Raw genomic sequence first — 13,871 nt, 5'->3', positions numbered from 1 at the left:
TCTCGCAATTTCTAACTATGTTCTACATCCACAATATTTCTTTTTATATCCATCAAAATCTACTTCTCAGATCTTCATGTACACCAAATAATAGATACACCTGGTGAGTTCAGATTATATTAAACACTCTTTCCATAGCTTTTCCCATGTCAATCGAATCAGAACAAAGTGAAGCAAGGAGAAGAGTTGAAATTTTAAATGATTTTTAAGGCCTCTAAAAAAAATTAGACAGAAATCTTGCCTTTACTGGTCAATACAAATGAATCACAATGTGTCTTTTGCATGAAATTGCAACAATTGACTGGAGTTGCAACAAGCTGGAGTTATGCTTGGATGATTTGAGTTGAGACAGTTGGATGTGGGCATATGAGGATATACAGGATGATCCATACTTAGGAGGTATCAACAAGTATGAATCCATACATTGATAAGGTATACTTTGGAAACAAAGGTGAAACATTTAACTTGTTTTCACTATCTGACCCTTCCAGAATTTGCCATCATCTACTGACTCCCCTGTAGACTTGGTTTATTGCCACCAGGTTACAACTAGTTACATGAATCGTGGTGAGATTTGTTCTCTTTATTTTGAAACTGTTTATGTTTCTCTCTCCTAGTATGATCTTGTAAATGCCTCTATCTGTATCGCCTAACTTGTCTATAAGGTTGTCTCTTGCATTTTCCACTGTGTGACCATCTTCCACATATACAGATACTTATATGTCTATGTATATAAATACCTATGTCTATATGTATCTATAATAGATATTTATATCTGTATGTACATATTTATGTCTATATGTACATATTTATGTCTGTGTATATAGATATTTATGTCTCTATATATCTAAGTATTTATATATCTATATATCTATGCATATAGACATTTATATATCTATGTATCTAGACACTTATAACTATGTACACTTATGTATACACAAACAGATGTTTTACCAATGTAACAGGGCCTGGCGAAAAGGGAACGCTCCTACAAAAAGAATCAGACATGACTTGGCGATTGAATAACAGCAACAAAATAGAAAATACATTCGGTTCACCTGCCACCAACACATAGTATATCAATGTTACTACAATAAAAAATAAAGATTAATTTAAAAATAATGCTCGGGGGACTTCCCTCCAGTCCAGTGGTTAAGATTCTGTGTTTCCAAAGCAGGGGGCGAGGGTTCGATCCTTGGTCAGGGAATTAAGATCCCACAAGCTGCATGGCACGGCCAATAAATAAAAAAAATTATTAAAATAAATAAGAATGTTCAGGAAGAACACAAGCTTTTGGGTGTTTCTTCAAGTACATTCCATATTAAATTACAGTCCGAGTTAAAACTCAAAAGCTTTCATTTCCAAGGTAATCACAACTAGGCATGAAAAAAATCCTGCCGCCTTGTGGCCATACCCTGCAATAGCAACCTTAAGAGTTTTGCTTATGAATACCTGTTTGTTGTTCAGTCCCCAGGTCGTGTCCCACACTCTGCGACCCCACGGACTGCAGCACATCAGGCTTCCCTGTCCCTTACCATCTCCCACAGTTTGCTCAAACTCATGTCCATTGAGTCGGTGATGCCATCCAACCATCTCATCCTCTGTCGTCCCCTTCTCCTCTTCCCTTACCACACCACAATCCACAGTGGGGCTGGGGCTGACTGCGCAGCTCACCCCACGGAAGAGTTGGGGGCTGACCCCACACCTCACCCCACAGTGGAGTTCATACTGACTCAGCACCTCACCCCAAGGAGGAGCTGGGGACTGACCTCACACCTAATCCCACGGTGGAGCTGGGCCTGAGCCCACACCTCACCACATGGAGGAGCTGGAGCAGACCCTACACCTCATCCCACGGTGGGGCTTACCCCATAGCTCAGCCCTTGGTGCAGCGGGGGCTGACCCCACACTTCACCCCATGGTGGCGTTGGGTGTGACCTGAAACCTAGCCCCATGGAGGAGTAGGGGACTGACCCGACACCTCACCCCACAGTGGGACTACCCACCCCTCACCCCGTGGTGGAGCTGGGGCTGGCCCACGCCTCACCCCACTGTAGAGCGGGGGCTACCCCACCCCTCACCCTGTGGTGGAAATGAGCTGACCACAGGCCTCACCCCACGGTGGAGCCGGGGCTGCCCCACGCCTCACCCCGCGATGCAGATGAGCTGACCCCACGCCTCCGCTCAGTCCCCACCTAGAGAGGACCCTCTACATCCCTCAGGTAGAAAATGGATGAACCGCACGACTCGTCTCAGAGAGCCCGGGTCTCGGCCCACATCCCGCCTCAAGTGTAGCAGTGCTTGTTCCCACACTTGAGCTCCTTGGCAGCCAGGAGCCATCCTACAGCCCATCAGCACTGGGTGGAGCTGAAGAAGATCCCAGGTGGGTCTAGGGTGGATCTCACACAGCACCTCGGTTCACAGGGAGGCTTTACCCCGTCACCTCAGGTTAACATGCAGCTCATCTCCCATCTCACCTTGTGCTGAACTGCAATTGATCCCACCCACATCTGTCTCAGCAGCTGACTGAGAGGAAATCCAAATGGGCTCATCCCTTATCTTTGCTGTTCAGTCACGAAGTCACGTCTGACTCTTTGGGACCCCATGGATTGTAGCACATCAGGCTTCCCTGTCCTCCACTATCTCTCGGAGTTTGCTTAAACTCGAGTCCATCCAGTCGGTGATGCCATCTAACCATCTCTTCCTCTATTCCTTATCATTTCCTGGTTTAAGTGACAAATGAGGGGAGACTGACATTGTGTTACTGTGTCTGCCTCCCAAGACACAGTACCCAAGCGACACAGCTTTTATTTCAGTTGAGTCTGAAGGCATAGCGTGGCGGGTGAGGGGCCCGTGCAGGCGTGCAGACTCTGCCTCTGCTCCCCACACCTCCGTCTGCTTCTGCTCAGCCAGCAGGAGGCCCGCGCACTACGTGAAGAAAAACAGGTGCTCCTCCCTGTCCTTGTCCATCAGCTCGTGCTTGGACTGCTCCTTGGTCTTCAGGGCAGGTGGCCGGGATCGGCACACTAGCCTCCTGCCCCGCTGCGGGGAGGGGACCCCGTGAGCCTGCACCCCGGCCTCACTGCACCCGGGCTGAGGCCTGGACACCTGCCCTGAACGCACGGGAGCCCGGGGCCCAGGCCCAGCCCAGCCTCTCCGGTGGCTGAGGTCATGTGTGGTCTGCGGGCTGGCCAGGGCCTCCGAGATGGCCGGGGTAGGGAAATCTATCTGGCCTGCACGCCAGGGTGCTGGGTGAGTGGGGGTGGGGGAGGAAGGAGGCACCTGGAGACTTGGGAGACGCCAGGCTAAAGGGACATCTCTCCCGCCACGAGGATCAGGAGAGACCCCATGGGATCCACATCGGTCCTCGGGCCAGGGTCAGGATCGGGACTCTTTAGGGACCACAAGTCTAGCAGGCCAGTGGCTACTCTGGCCCGTACGCTGTGGGTGGGAGACGCAGTGGCTGGGGGACCCTCAGTGAGTGAGGGGTGATGGCCTTGGCCTGGGGTCTGGCTGGAATGTAGGTGGGACCCCCAGGGGGCACTGAGCTGTGGGCACCTGTGCTCCTAGGGAGGGTTGGGAGGTTGCCCGGAGGAAGCAGGTCCTCAGGGGCGGGGGGCGGGGCAGGCCTGAGAATGGGGACCCTGGCTCCACCCTGACATTGCTCTGGTGACCTGTCTCCCCATAGGACCCCAGCAAGTGTATCTACAAAAGTGGGCGAGGCCTGGCGAGTCTGCAGCCATGAGCCCTCCAAGCCACGCCCCCTCGATGCCACCACGCCCCTTGGGGCCGCCACGCCCCCGGGCCACGCCTCCTCGGGGCCTCTCTTACCTTCTTCTTGACCTCGGCCTGGGCCCGCGCCTGTGCGCGCAGCAGTCGCTCCTCCTGCAGCTGTTTCTGCAGCTTCGCCTTCTCTTCCCGGAGTCTGGGTGCAGGAACGGTGAGGTTAAGGACCAGAGGCCCGGAGAAGGCTACCAGCTCCTCCCCACGCAGCCTCAGGCCTCGGCGCCGCTCCGCCCCACCTCCCTACTGGCTCTGGCCCTGGTTGGTTGGGAGGGCCTGGCTCGGGGCTCATCTCCCGCTGGAAGGCCCAGGTTCCTGGCTTCCCCTCCCTGGTCACTGATGCATCGCCACCCTTGAAAGCCCAGGCCCCAGCAAGGTCAGTAGTCCCGAGTCCTCCTGTCTGTACTTGAGGCCACCAAACCTTTGTCCAGTGCCTGCCTAAGCAGGGTCTGGGGACCCAGGGGGAGAGCCCTTGTGTGTGGGAAAGACATGGCTGATCACAGATGGCCATGCCTCAGGACTCTGCTGGGACGGAATGACCCAGGTGACCAGGAACTGGCCTGCACCCCACTGGGCCCATGGGGCACACCCTTTGCTGATTCCCCTTCAGTGGCTCTCAGGCCAGCCCTTTCCCTCCCTGGGCTCAGGCAGTACAGCTTTTTGCCCAGAAAGTGCCTCTCGCTCTCCCTTCTCCTTGGCGGCTGGGCGTGGGAGGTGGGGGGGTCACCCATCACTTCGCTCCCGGGGTCCCTAAGGCCACCACATGCCTCTCCCAATGGAGGGACCTTCCCCACTGGGCTGAGCCTGTGGCCCCGTCTGAACCCCAGACACCCCCCTCCTAGCGGGGAGCCCCAGGGCGTGCCCCTGTCCTCAGGGCCAGCCCAGAGCTGGCGGGGGTGTACAGGGCTCCCCCCCACGCACCGGAGGCGCCTCTCCTTCTCCTTGGCTTTCTCGGCCTGCTCGATGCGGGCTGGGGGCACGCGCTCCAGGTTCTCAAGCAGCTCGTCCAGCTGGTGTTCGATGGTGGCCAGCATCTGCACGGTGCCCAGGCTGGATTCTTGCTGGCCACCCACGCAATGCCGGTAGACGTCCAGCACCTTGCAGTTCAGACTCTCCAGCAGCTTGTCCTGTGAGGTGGGCAGGCCTCCCTCCAGCGGGGCCGCGCGGGCCTGGGCTGCCCCCACACCTCAGCCAGCTGACCTCCTGGGGCTCTGCCGAGCTGGCAGGGGGTGCTCGGGAAGTCAGGGGGCACAGAGCTGGACAGTTGGGCTTCTCTTGGGCAGAGGGCCGCGCCCTGGGGCTCTATGGTCAGCCAGATCCCGGGTCCCAGTGCCTATTGGGGCTCCTGCCTGGACCCGGGGTGCCCTCCGAGGCCCTGTGACCTACTCTGCCCCTGCGCTGCCCTCAGCTCCCCCCGGGATCACGTTCTGTGGCCTGCTTTCTATAGTGCTGGGCTAGATCAGCCCCCCACCCCCCCCGCCCCAGCCTGTTCTGATGTTCAGAAGACACAACACCCCTGTCCCCGGGGGTGGCCAAGAGGGCGGGGGAGGGGCAGAGGGCACAGGGCACAGCTGGCGCCCGATAGTCTGGGGGTAGTTGCCCAGCCCACTCTCAGGCCTCCGGGTACTTGGCCCAGTGCCCAGCAGGCAGGAGGCTCTCAACAGCAATGACCTAGGAAGCTGGGTGCAGGCCCCGGACCCCTGGGCTCTGTGCTCTCTTACCCTCCCGGCCTGGCTGGGGACATGCCTGCCTGCCTCCCTGAAGGATCACCTCCAGACACACTGAGTGCTTAAGAAGCAGATGAGTTCACGGAAGGAAGGAGGGATGGAGGAGGCGTGTTGGGGCGCTACGCATTCACGGGGCGTAAGCTCATGGCTCTGATTTGGGCCCAGGCCTTTGCCCAGCAGTGCCCGTGGGTTCAGCCCAGAGTCTGGCGAGTGGCAAGGACCACAGCAGCCCCAGAGAAGCACGCGCCTCCGGGCTGGCTCTCCCGAGGTCTGGGCCCCTCTGGCAGGGATGACTCCACCCTCCACTGGGGCTATGGCCACGTGCCCACCGCTGCCATCTGCCCATCCAGGGGCCCTACCTCCTGATCACCCTTGAACTCGCCAAAATGGAAGACGCGGGCTTTGAGCTCTAGCTCTGCGGCCGTCTCCTCCTCCTTGGCGATGGACATCATCAGCGTGGTGATCCACTGCTTCAGCTGGTTCACCTCCCGGTCCCTGAAGGGCACCAGCACCTCTGAGCCTCCTGGCCCTGCCGCATGCTGAGGGCCGAGAGCCCCAGCCTCAGAGGCCCTGGTGAGACGCAGGGGAAATCTAACATCTTTAATAATCCATGCTAAAAAAGGGGGGGGGGACCAAAATCTGCCTTATTGAGGTATATAATTCTCCATAAAATTCTTTCGAAATGTCCAATTTTTTTCCTGACCATCATAATCTAGTTTCAGGACAGTGTCATCAACTGGAGAGAAGCCCGCCCCCTCCACTCCATCTCTCCTGGACATAAATAACAAGCCCGGCACCTGTCCTTCAGTGTTCTTGGCTTCTCACCCGCCCCCCCGACTCCTCTCTCTGCGACATAAATACGAGAGCCCTGGCACCGGTCCTTCATGTCTGGCTCTCTCACCCGCCCCCCCAACTCCATCTCTCCTGGACATAAATACGGAGCCCCGGCACCTGTCCCTTCGTGTCTGGCTCTCTCACCCGGCACCGTTTTCAGGTCCGTCTGTCCTGTAACGTGCCTGGTCAGAGCCTCGTGTCTGCTTACGACCACTGTGGTCCACCGTGTGGGAGACCAAGCTTTGCAGACATTAGGCAGCTTCTACCTTTAACCTCTTGGGAGCAATGCTGCTGTGGACATTCACTGGACAGGGTTTTGCGAGCCCGAGTTTATAATCCTCTTACGGGCTTCCCTGGTGGCTCAGCTGGTAAAGAATCCGCCTGCAATGCAGGAGACCTGGGTTCGATCCCTGGGTTGGGAAGATCCCCTGGAGAAGGGAGAGGCTACCCACTCCAGTATTCTGGCCTAGAGAATTCCATGGACTGTATAGTCTACGGGGTTGCAAAGAGTCAAACACGGCTGAGCGACTTTCATTTTCACTAGGGATAGGATTGCAACAATCACCTTTTATATGAAACATATTAAATTTTTCTTAAGTCTTTCATGTTCATGGCAGACATGCATTATCTGCTGGGGTTTCTGGAGCAGGAACCCTGGCTCTTATACTTGACATGGGTCTGGCCAGTATGGGCAGCAGCATGCCAGTCCTGACCAGAGTGAGCAGGACACTGGTCACTCAGCCAGCTGTGCCTGTGGGGCCTAGAGGTGCCCCGTGCCCTATGGTGGTTCTGAAGCTCCACCCAGGTGGACAGAGCTACCGACACTTTCCTGTGTTTAGGCAAAGTGCCACGGGAGCGGCCCCTTTGCCCTCTGTCGCGAGCACGGGCGCCGGGGTGCAGGCCTCCGCCCCCTGGCAGCCCTCCAGCTGCAGCCCCATGGCTGTGGGGCTGAGGCCAGGAGGCTGAGTGTGAGGCGGGTGGAGCTGGCCCGCCCAGCCCCCCCAGGCTTTCAGAGGCGGGTGGCCAGGGGGACCACCTGCAGCTCACACACACCCCCGCTCCAGGCCTGGGCCCTTATGGGGGGCAAGCAGGTCACCTAGGATAAGAACAGAGGCCGGGCCTCCCCTCAACCCTGAGTGTCCACTGCAGAGTCAGCAGGACATTGCCTGGTGGTACCTGACTGCCAAGAGTCCAGCCTGTTCCTTAGAGCTTCCTCCACATCCACTGCCTGGACACGAGAGTGGCCCTGCAGCCAGCGCTCCTTCTACATGGACCAGATTGTTGGGGGGGGGGGCAGGTGATTTTGTTCTTCTATTTCTTTCCCAGGTGTTTGGGATAAAAAGATGCTTTTTGCCCACTGTGTATGTGCTCAGTCACATCCGACTCTTTTTGACCCCATGGACTGGAGCCTGCAAGACTCTCCAGGCAAGAATACTGGAGTGGGTACCCGTTCCCTTCTCCAGGGGGTCTTCCCAACTCAGAGATCGAACCCGAGTCTGTTGTATCTCCTGCACTGGCAGGAAACACAGTTTTTCCTGAGAGCTCATGTTTCAGCATTATTCCGGAGACTCTTGGTAGGAAATTATCCAAGGCAGGATGTCGGTCAACAGGACGTGAGCACACAGTCAAAGCTGTGGGCTGGCTCCACCTCAGGACCTCTGCATGTGCTCCGTCTTCCCCCAAGAGTCCCTGTGGTGTCCCATCACTCAGGAAGTCCGTGGCTGAAAGGACACCTTCCCTGGGAGCCTCCCCTACCCTCTCCCATCTGCCGCCAACCTCCACTCCAGCCTCCTCATAGGACTCTCTACTCCTAGCACGTGTTACTACCCACAAGGCAAATCTGCAAGCCTCTAAGTTGGCTCCCCTGGGCTGCCAGCTCATGGGGCACGGTTCACCTTATTCATGAAGGGCCCAGACCCTGGCCTGATCCAGAATGGGTGCTTACTCCAAGGTTCGGGAGTAAAGAGGTGATCCCCTGCTCCCAGCTGGCCTCACCTGGAGCCAGACCCTGCCCAAACGGGGCCTGCAGGGCTTGGTGTCAACAACAAAACTGAGGCCTCTCTGTTCCAGAAAGCTTACTCTGAGCCAGTGCTGGGCAGAAAACACTACATGACGAAGGCTGGAGAGTCAAGTAGCTTGGCCCGTGTTACTATTAAAGAACAGAGAACAGCGCTAATCTTTATAATCGTTAGTAAAATAACTGTGCATGTGCTCAGTCGCTTCCGTCCTGTCGGACTCTACGACCCCATGGACTGCAGTCCACCAGGCTCCTCTGTCCATGGGATTCTCCAGGTAAGAATACTGGAGTGGGTTGCCATTTCCTCCTCCAGGGATCTTCCCAGCCCAGGGATGGAACCCACAGCTCCCGCACTGCAGGCAGATTCTTTACTGCTGAGTAAAATAAACATTACAAAACCACCTTGGGGGGTGTTCGTGGAGATGCCCCCTTCCGACTGAAGGCTGCTCCAGGGTGGGGAGAGGTCAGCCCCTCAGGGCTCCACCCGCCTGGCCCACTCTGAACCTCAGGTCTGGGCCCAAGAGGACACGGCCTCTCCCCAGAGCAGGCAGGGCCAGCACCACGGACAGGGCAGGGTGGGCCGCCCAGCAACGGAGCCCTCCCTGAGACCTACATGCGGGTTTGAGTGTTCTTCAGGGTGAAGCTCAGCTCCTCCAGGGCCTCCTCCATCTCCTGGGTGTTCTGGACCAGAGACAGGTTCTGCTCCTCCAGCTTTGTGAAGACGTCGAGGAGCTGCTGCGGATCTGTGAAGTATAGCTCCGGCTCCTGTGAGCAGAGCCAGGTGAGGCCCCCGCTCAGCAGGCCCGGCCCCGGAGCCCCGAGGGAGCCGGCACTCACCTCCTCATCGTCACTGTCGAGGTCATCCTGCACAGGGAGGGTGGAGCTGGACCTGCGGGGACACGGGGTCGGGGCCTGGGGCACCTCCCCAAGCAGCCTTCATCCCATCCTCTGTCCCCCAGGTGGCCGAGGCCATGGCTCCAGCCTCCTCTCAGCCCCCAGCGGTCACACCGCACCGTCAGTCCCTCTCACTCTAGTTAGAATAAAGCGCGGCTCCTACCTCAAGACTCCCGCCCCAGCAGCTCCTTCCTGCAATCCAAGAGCCAACCCGACCTCAGACCCACGGCTCCCACTGCCAGGCCCCTCCCTGGTCCCTGCTCTTTCCCTCACACCTGGGCTTTCGCTGCCCCGCTCCCTCCTTAGGACGTGTCATCGCTGGCCCCTCTCACAGCTGTATGCACATCGATTTTATTGTGTAGTCAGAGTCATGTCCGACTCTGCGACCCCATGGACTACAGCCCACCAGGCTCCTCTGTCCATGGGATTTCTCAGGCAAGAATACTGGAATGGGTTGCTATTTCCTCCTCCAGGGGATCTTCCCAAACCAGGAACTGAACCTGCATCTCCTGCATCGGCAGGCAGATTTAACGCCTGAGCCACCAGGGAAGCCCCAGGCACACAGGTGCCACTGAATCGCCACATGAGAAACCTGCCATCAGAAAGCCGGCCGCCTGCCCGGGTCACCCTTGGCCTGGAAGGTGCCCTTCTGAGACTTCCTTCCGGGACACAGCCTGGGGCCGGGCTGGGCTTCAGCTCTGACTCGGCCTCCTGGCCAAATGCCTTGTGCGGCCCACGACCTGCCCAAATGTGCACAGTGGCCATGGTCACGGGGCTGGCAGGCCGAGGTCCCAGACCTCTGCTCCCAGGGACCTTCCCTGCCGCCGGGAGCTCCAAGGCTGAGGACATCTCGCCAGAGGAGGCACGCACATCCGCCCCCAGAGCTGGAGACCACAGCCCTGCCCGGAGGGGTTACGGGGACCAGAGCTAACCTCTGCACGTGCCTGGCCTTGGGCTTGGTGATTCGCCAAGCGCGCCACAAAATCAGAGAGAAAGGTACAAGACCCAAGTCTGATCGTGTCGGCGCCCTGCTGAAACCTCCTGGCCTCTGCAGCCCCGGACCCCAGGGCGGGGACTCGAGGCAAAGCGAGGGTGCAGCCCTGCCTGGCTGTCAGGCTCCCGCGCCCCTCCGCACCTCGTGGGGAGCCCGCCAAGAGAGGCTGGGGTGCACAGTGACCGCTGGAGGAGCAGGGGCCCCGGAGGCGGCGTGGGGCAGGCGTGTCCTGTGGTCAGTGGCGGGGGTGGGGGCAGGGGTGTCAGGGAATCACAGGAAGACATTCAGGACAGGTCCCAGGGTGGCTCAGTGGTCCCCGAGGGGGTGTTGCAGGGGCTACGGGGTGAGTCATCGGGGCTGGATCTGGCCGGTTGGTTTGTCCCTTACCGTGTTTTGCATAAGACTTGAAAATAACTGTCATGACTAAAGTCTGGGATATTGTATATGAAAATCCAGACTTCCTGCTTCCCTTTCAAGGTTTAGGGGCTCTGTCAGCCCCCGGCCAGCACTCTGGACTCTGAGGGTCCAGGCAGGTGGGTCCTCTCCCAAGCATCCCCCCAGCTGCCTCCTCCATGCACCTTTGACTGTCCCAGCAGCACCCACGTGGGCCACCCCAAACTCAAGTTCACCAAATCACACGAACATAAGCGTCTGCTCAGGAAACACCTCGATTTTCAGGCTTACGTTTAAGTCTAGACCCTCCAGGCTGGACACGGCCCTTCCTCAGCCTCTCCCCTGTTCCAGGCACCCCAAGCTTGGTGCCACTGGGGGCCACTCCCCAGCAGGCCAGTCTCCTCCACCACTCCCTCCCCACGCCCACTCACCTTTTGGACTCCACCCTGCTGGGCATGCTGGGCAGGGTGCCCTGCTGCTGGCTGGCAGTGCTGGGCAGTGCCTGGTGCAGCTGCATCATTTGCAGGAGCTTGGCAGGCCTCCTGGAGTTCTGCCCCTCTGGGGGAAGCAGAGGGGGCTGTCCACCTGCCCACCCCCCGCCCAGAGAGAGGCTCCTCCAGCTGGGGGCCGCCACATACCTCTGGAGCTCAGCTTGCCCTTGGTCTCTGGTCCTGTGGGAAGCCAGGAGAGGCTCAGGGTCCCAAGTACTTGCCCAGGGTCTCCCCAAGCGGCAGGACTGCTCAGAGAGCTGGCCAACCTCCCAGAGCCTGTGGGCTGAGCAGTGGGGGTTGGGGGGGCTCTGGGGGATGGAGAGGCCTGACCCAGGGGTGGGTGCTCTGGGGGATGGGGAGGCCTGGAGGAGGGTGGGGGGCTCTGGGGAATGGGGAAGCCTGGTGGGGGGGCTCTGAAGGATGGAGAGGCCTGGGTAGGGGGGCTCTGGGAGATGAAGAGGCCTGGGTAGGGGGGCTCTGGGAGATGAAGAGGCCTGGAGGGGGGTGGGGGGCTCTGGGGGATGGGGAGGCCTGGGGGGTGGGGGGCTCTAGGGGATGGAGAGGCCTAGAGGGGGTGGGGGCTCTGGGGATGGAGAGGCCTGGAGGGGGTGGGGCTCTGGGGATGGAGAGGCATGGAGGGGGTGGGGCTCTGGGGATGGAGAGGCCTGGAGGGGGTGGGGCTCTGGGGATGGGGAGGCCTGGGTGGGGCTCTGGGGGGATGGAGAGGCCTGGAGGGGGTGGGGCTCTGGGGATGGAGAGGCCTGGAGGGGGTGGGGCTCTGGGGAGGAGAGGCATGGAGGCGTGGGGCTCTGGGGAGGGAGAGGCATGGAGGGCGTGGGCTCTGGGGAGGGAGAGGCCTGGAGAAGGGTGGGGGGCTCTGGGGGATGGGGAGGTCTGGGGGGGCTCTGAGGAATTGACAGGCCTGGGTGGGGTTCTGGGGGATGGAGAGGCCTGGAGGGGGGTGGGGCTCTGGGGAGGGAGAGGCATGGAGGGGGTGGGCTCTGGGGGAGGGAGAGGCCTGGAGGGCGTGGGGCTCTGGGGAGGGGAGAGGCCTGGGTGGGGCTCTGGGGGAGGGAGAGGCCTGGAGGGCGTGGGGCTCTGGGGAGGGAGAGGCCTGGGTGGGGCTCTGGGGATGGAGAGGCCTGGAGGCGTGGGGCTCTGGGGAGGGAGAGGCATGGAGGGGGTGGGGCTCTGGGGATGGAGAGGCCTGGGTGGGGCTCTGGGGAGGGAGAGGCATGGAGGGGGTGCGGGCTCTGGGGAAGGGAGAGGCCTGGGTGGGGCTCTGGGGATGGAGAGGCCTGGGTGGGCTCTGGGGAGGAGAGGCATGGAGGGGGTGGCGGCTCTGGGAGGGAGAGGCCTGGAGGGCGTGGGGCTCTGGGGAGGGGGAGGCCCTGGGTGGGGTGGGGCTCTGGGAGGGGAGGCCTGGAGGGCGTGGGGCTCTGGGGAGGGAGAGGCATGGAGGGGGGTGGGGCTCTGGGGAGGGAGAGGCCTGGAGGGGGTGGGGCTCTGGGGGAGGGGGAGGCCTGGAGGGGTGGGGCTCTGGGGAGGGAGAGGCATGGAGGGGGTGGGCTCTGGGAGGGAGAGGCATGGAGGGGGTGGGGCTCTGGGGAGGGAGAGGCCTGGAGGGCGTGGGGCTCTGGGGAGGGGGAGGCCTGGGTGGGGCTCTGGGGATGGAGAGGCCTGGGTGGGGCTCTGGGGAGGGGGAGGCCTGGAGGGCGTGGGGGCTCTGGGGAGGGGGAGGCCTGGCCAGCGGACACACGTGCACCCGCCCCTCCTTGCTACCTCTGTCCCCCACCGAAGACAGCAGCAGGCTCTCCTTGAAGGCCTCCACCACCTCCTTGGCCTGTTTAAGAGCCAAGTGCTTCTTCTCCTGCTCCTCCAGCCACTCCTTGGGTGACAGCTTGTACAGGAAGTCCTTGTAGACCTTGTACTGCTGCAGCATGTCCTCAAATTTGGAGATTTCGCTGCACCCGGGAGGGGACAGGCGAGGTCAGGCTCCATCCCTGGGCCCCTTGGAGGGGAGGCAGCCCGGACCCTGCATGTGGGCGAGAGGGCCGGCCTGCGGGGCAGCACAGCTCAGTCCCCAGGTCACCGCCACTCCCAGGGCAGAAGGGCCTTGGGGTGAGCCCTGCCCCACGTCTCGGCCTCAGCCACCCACAAGGCTGGGGCTCCTGGACATGATTAGGGTGCAGAGCAGTGTGCCACACGGAGCTCCCTGGGCCCTGGGAGACACAGAGGGGCCAGTGCGCCCCCTGAACTCACCTCTTGATGTTCATGATCTGGGTGGTCAGCTCACGAATCTCCAGGATCTTCTCCATCTTGGCTTTGGACTCTTTGTCAGCCCTGGGGGAGGGGGGCGGAGGGGAAGGGGCTCAGGGGAGCATCCACGCTGCCTTCAGTCAGGGCTGCAGGCAGGGAAGCTGCCAAGCAGGGGCCTGAACTGAGGGCAGGGGTCTGTCCACGGCCACTGCAGGCGGGATGGGGGAGTGGTGGGCGTGCAGGCCTGGGCCAGGCCCAGGCAGGGGCTCACATTCTCAGAGCCTGCACGGAGCTGCGGTCGTTCTCCCTGAGAAACTCATCGAACAGGGCTGCGTCCTTCTCCAGGAATTTCTCCGCCCGCTCCAGCTCGGCTTCCTCCTGGGCCGCCAGGCTCTCCAGCCGCTGGATCTCGCTCCGCTTCATGTCCAGGGCGTACTGAGGGCGGGAGCGGCATCATGCGGGCCCCACAGGGACAGGGC

At 60.1% G+C, this 13,871-nt stretch overlaps 1 protein-coding gene and 1 long non-coding RNA gene across 8 annotated transcripts in view; one reads left to right on the top strand and one right to left on the bottom strand.

Moving 5' to 3' along the window:
• CFAP100 (cilia and flagella associated protein 100) overlaps positions 1 to 13,871 on the bottom strand; it is a 52,014-nt gene that overhangs the window by 22,459 nt on the left and 15,684 nt on the right. For 2 of the 7 annotated variants that reach the window (XM_010818003.4, XM_010818004.4), the window contains 11 exons: positions 13,664 to 13,827; positions 13,396 to 13,476; positions 12,916 to 13,097; positions 11,281 to 11,313; positions 11,074 to 11,200; positions 9,199 to 9,250; positions 8,975 to 9,126; positions 5,870 to 6,080; positions 4,705 to 4,910; positions 3,832 to 3,925; positions 2,757 to 3,042 (listed from right to left, as the gene is read on the bottom strand). In XM_010818003.4, coding sequence (XP_010816305.2) covers positions 2,929 to 3,042; positions 3,832 to 3,925; positions 4,705 to 4,910; positions 5,870 to 6,080; positions 8,975 to 9,126; positions 9,199 to 9,250; positions 11,074 to 11,200; positions 11,281 to 11,313; positions 12,916 to 13,097; positions 13,396 to 13,476; positions 13,664 to 13,827 — 1,416 coding nt within the window. In that variant the 3' untranslated portion in view covers positions 2,757 to 2,928. 7 annotated transcript variants of the gene reach the window in all.
• LOC107131704 (uncharacterized) lies at positions 9,057 to 10,250 on the top strand. Its single transcript, XR_001494809.3, has 2 exons — positions 9,057 to 9,142; positions 9,729 to 10,250. It is a non-coding gene; the product is annotated as an uncharacterized lncRNA (long non-coding RNA).

The sequence above is a fragment of the Bos taurus genome, chromosome 22, assembly GCF_002263795.3.
Source record: "Bos taurus isolate L1 Dominette 01449 registration number 42190680 breed Hereford chromosome 22, ARS-UCD2.0, whole genome shotgun sequence".
NCBI classification, from domain to species: Eukaryota; Metazoa; Chordata; class Mammalia; order Artiodactyla; family Bovidae; genus Bos; species Bos taurus.
Note: the sequence above shows the minus strand (reverse complement) of the source record. Positions and strands in the feature narration are given on the sequence as shown.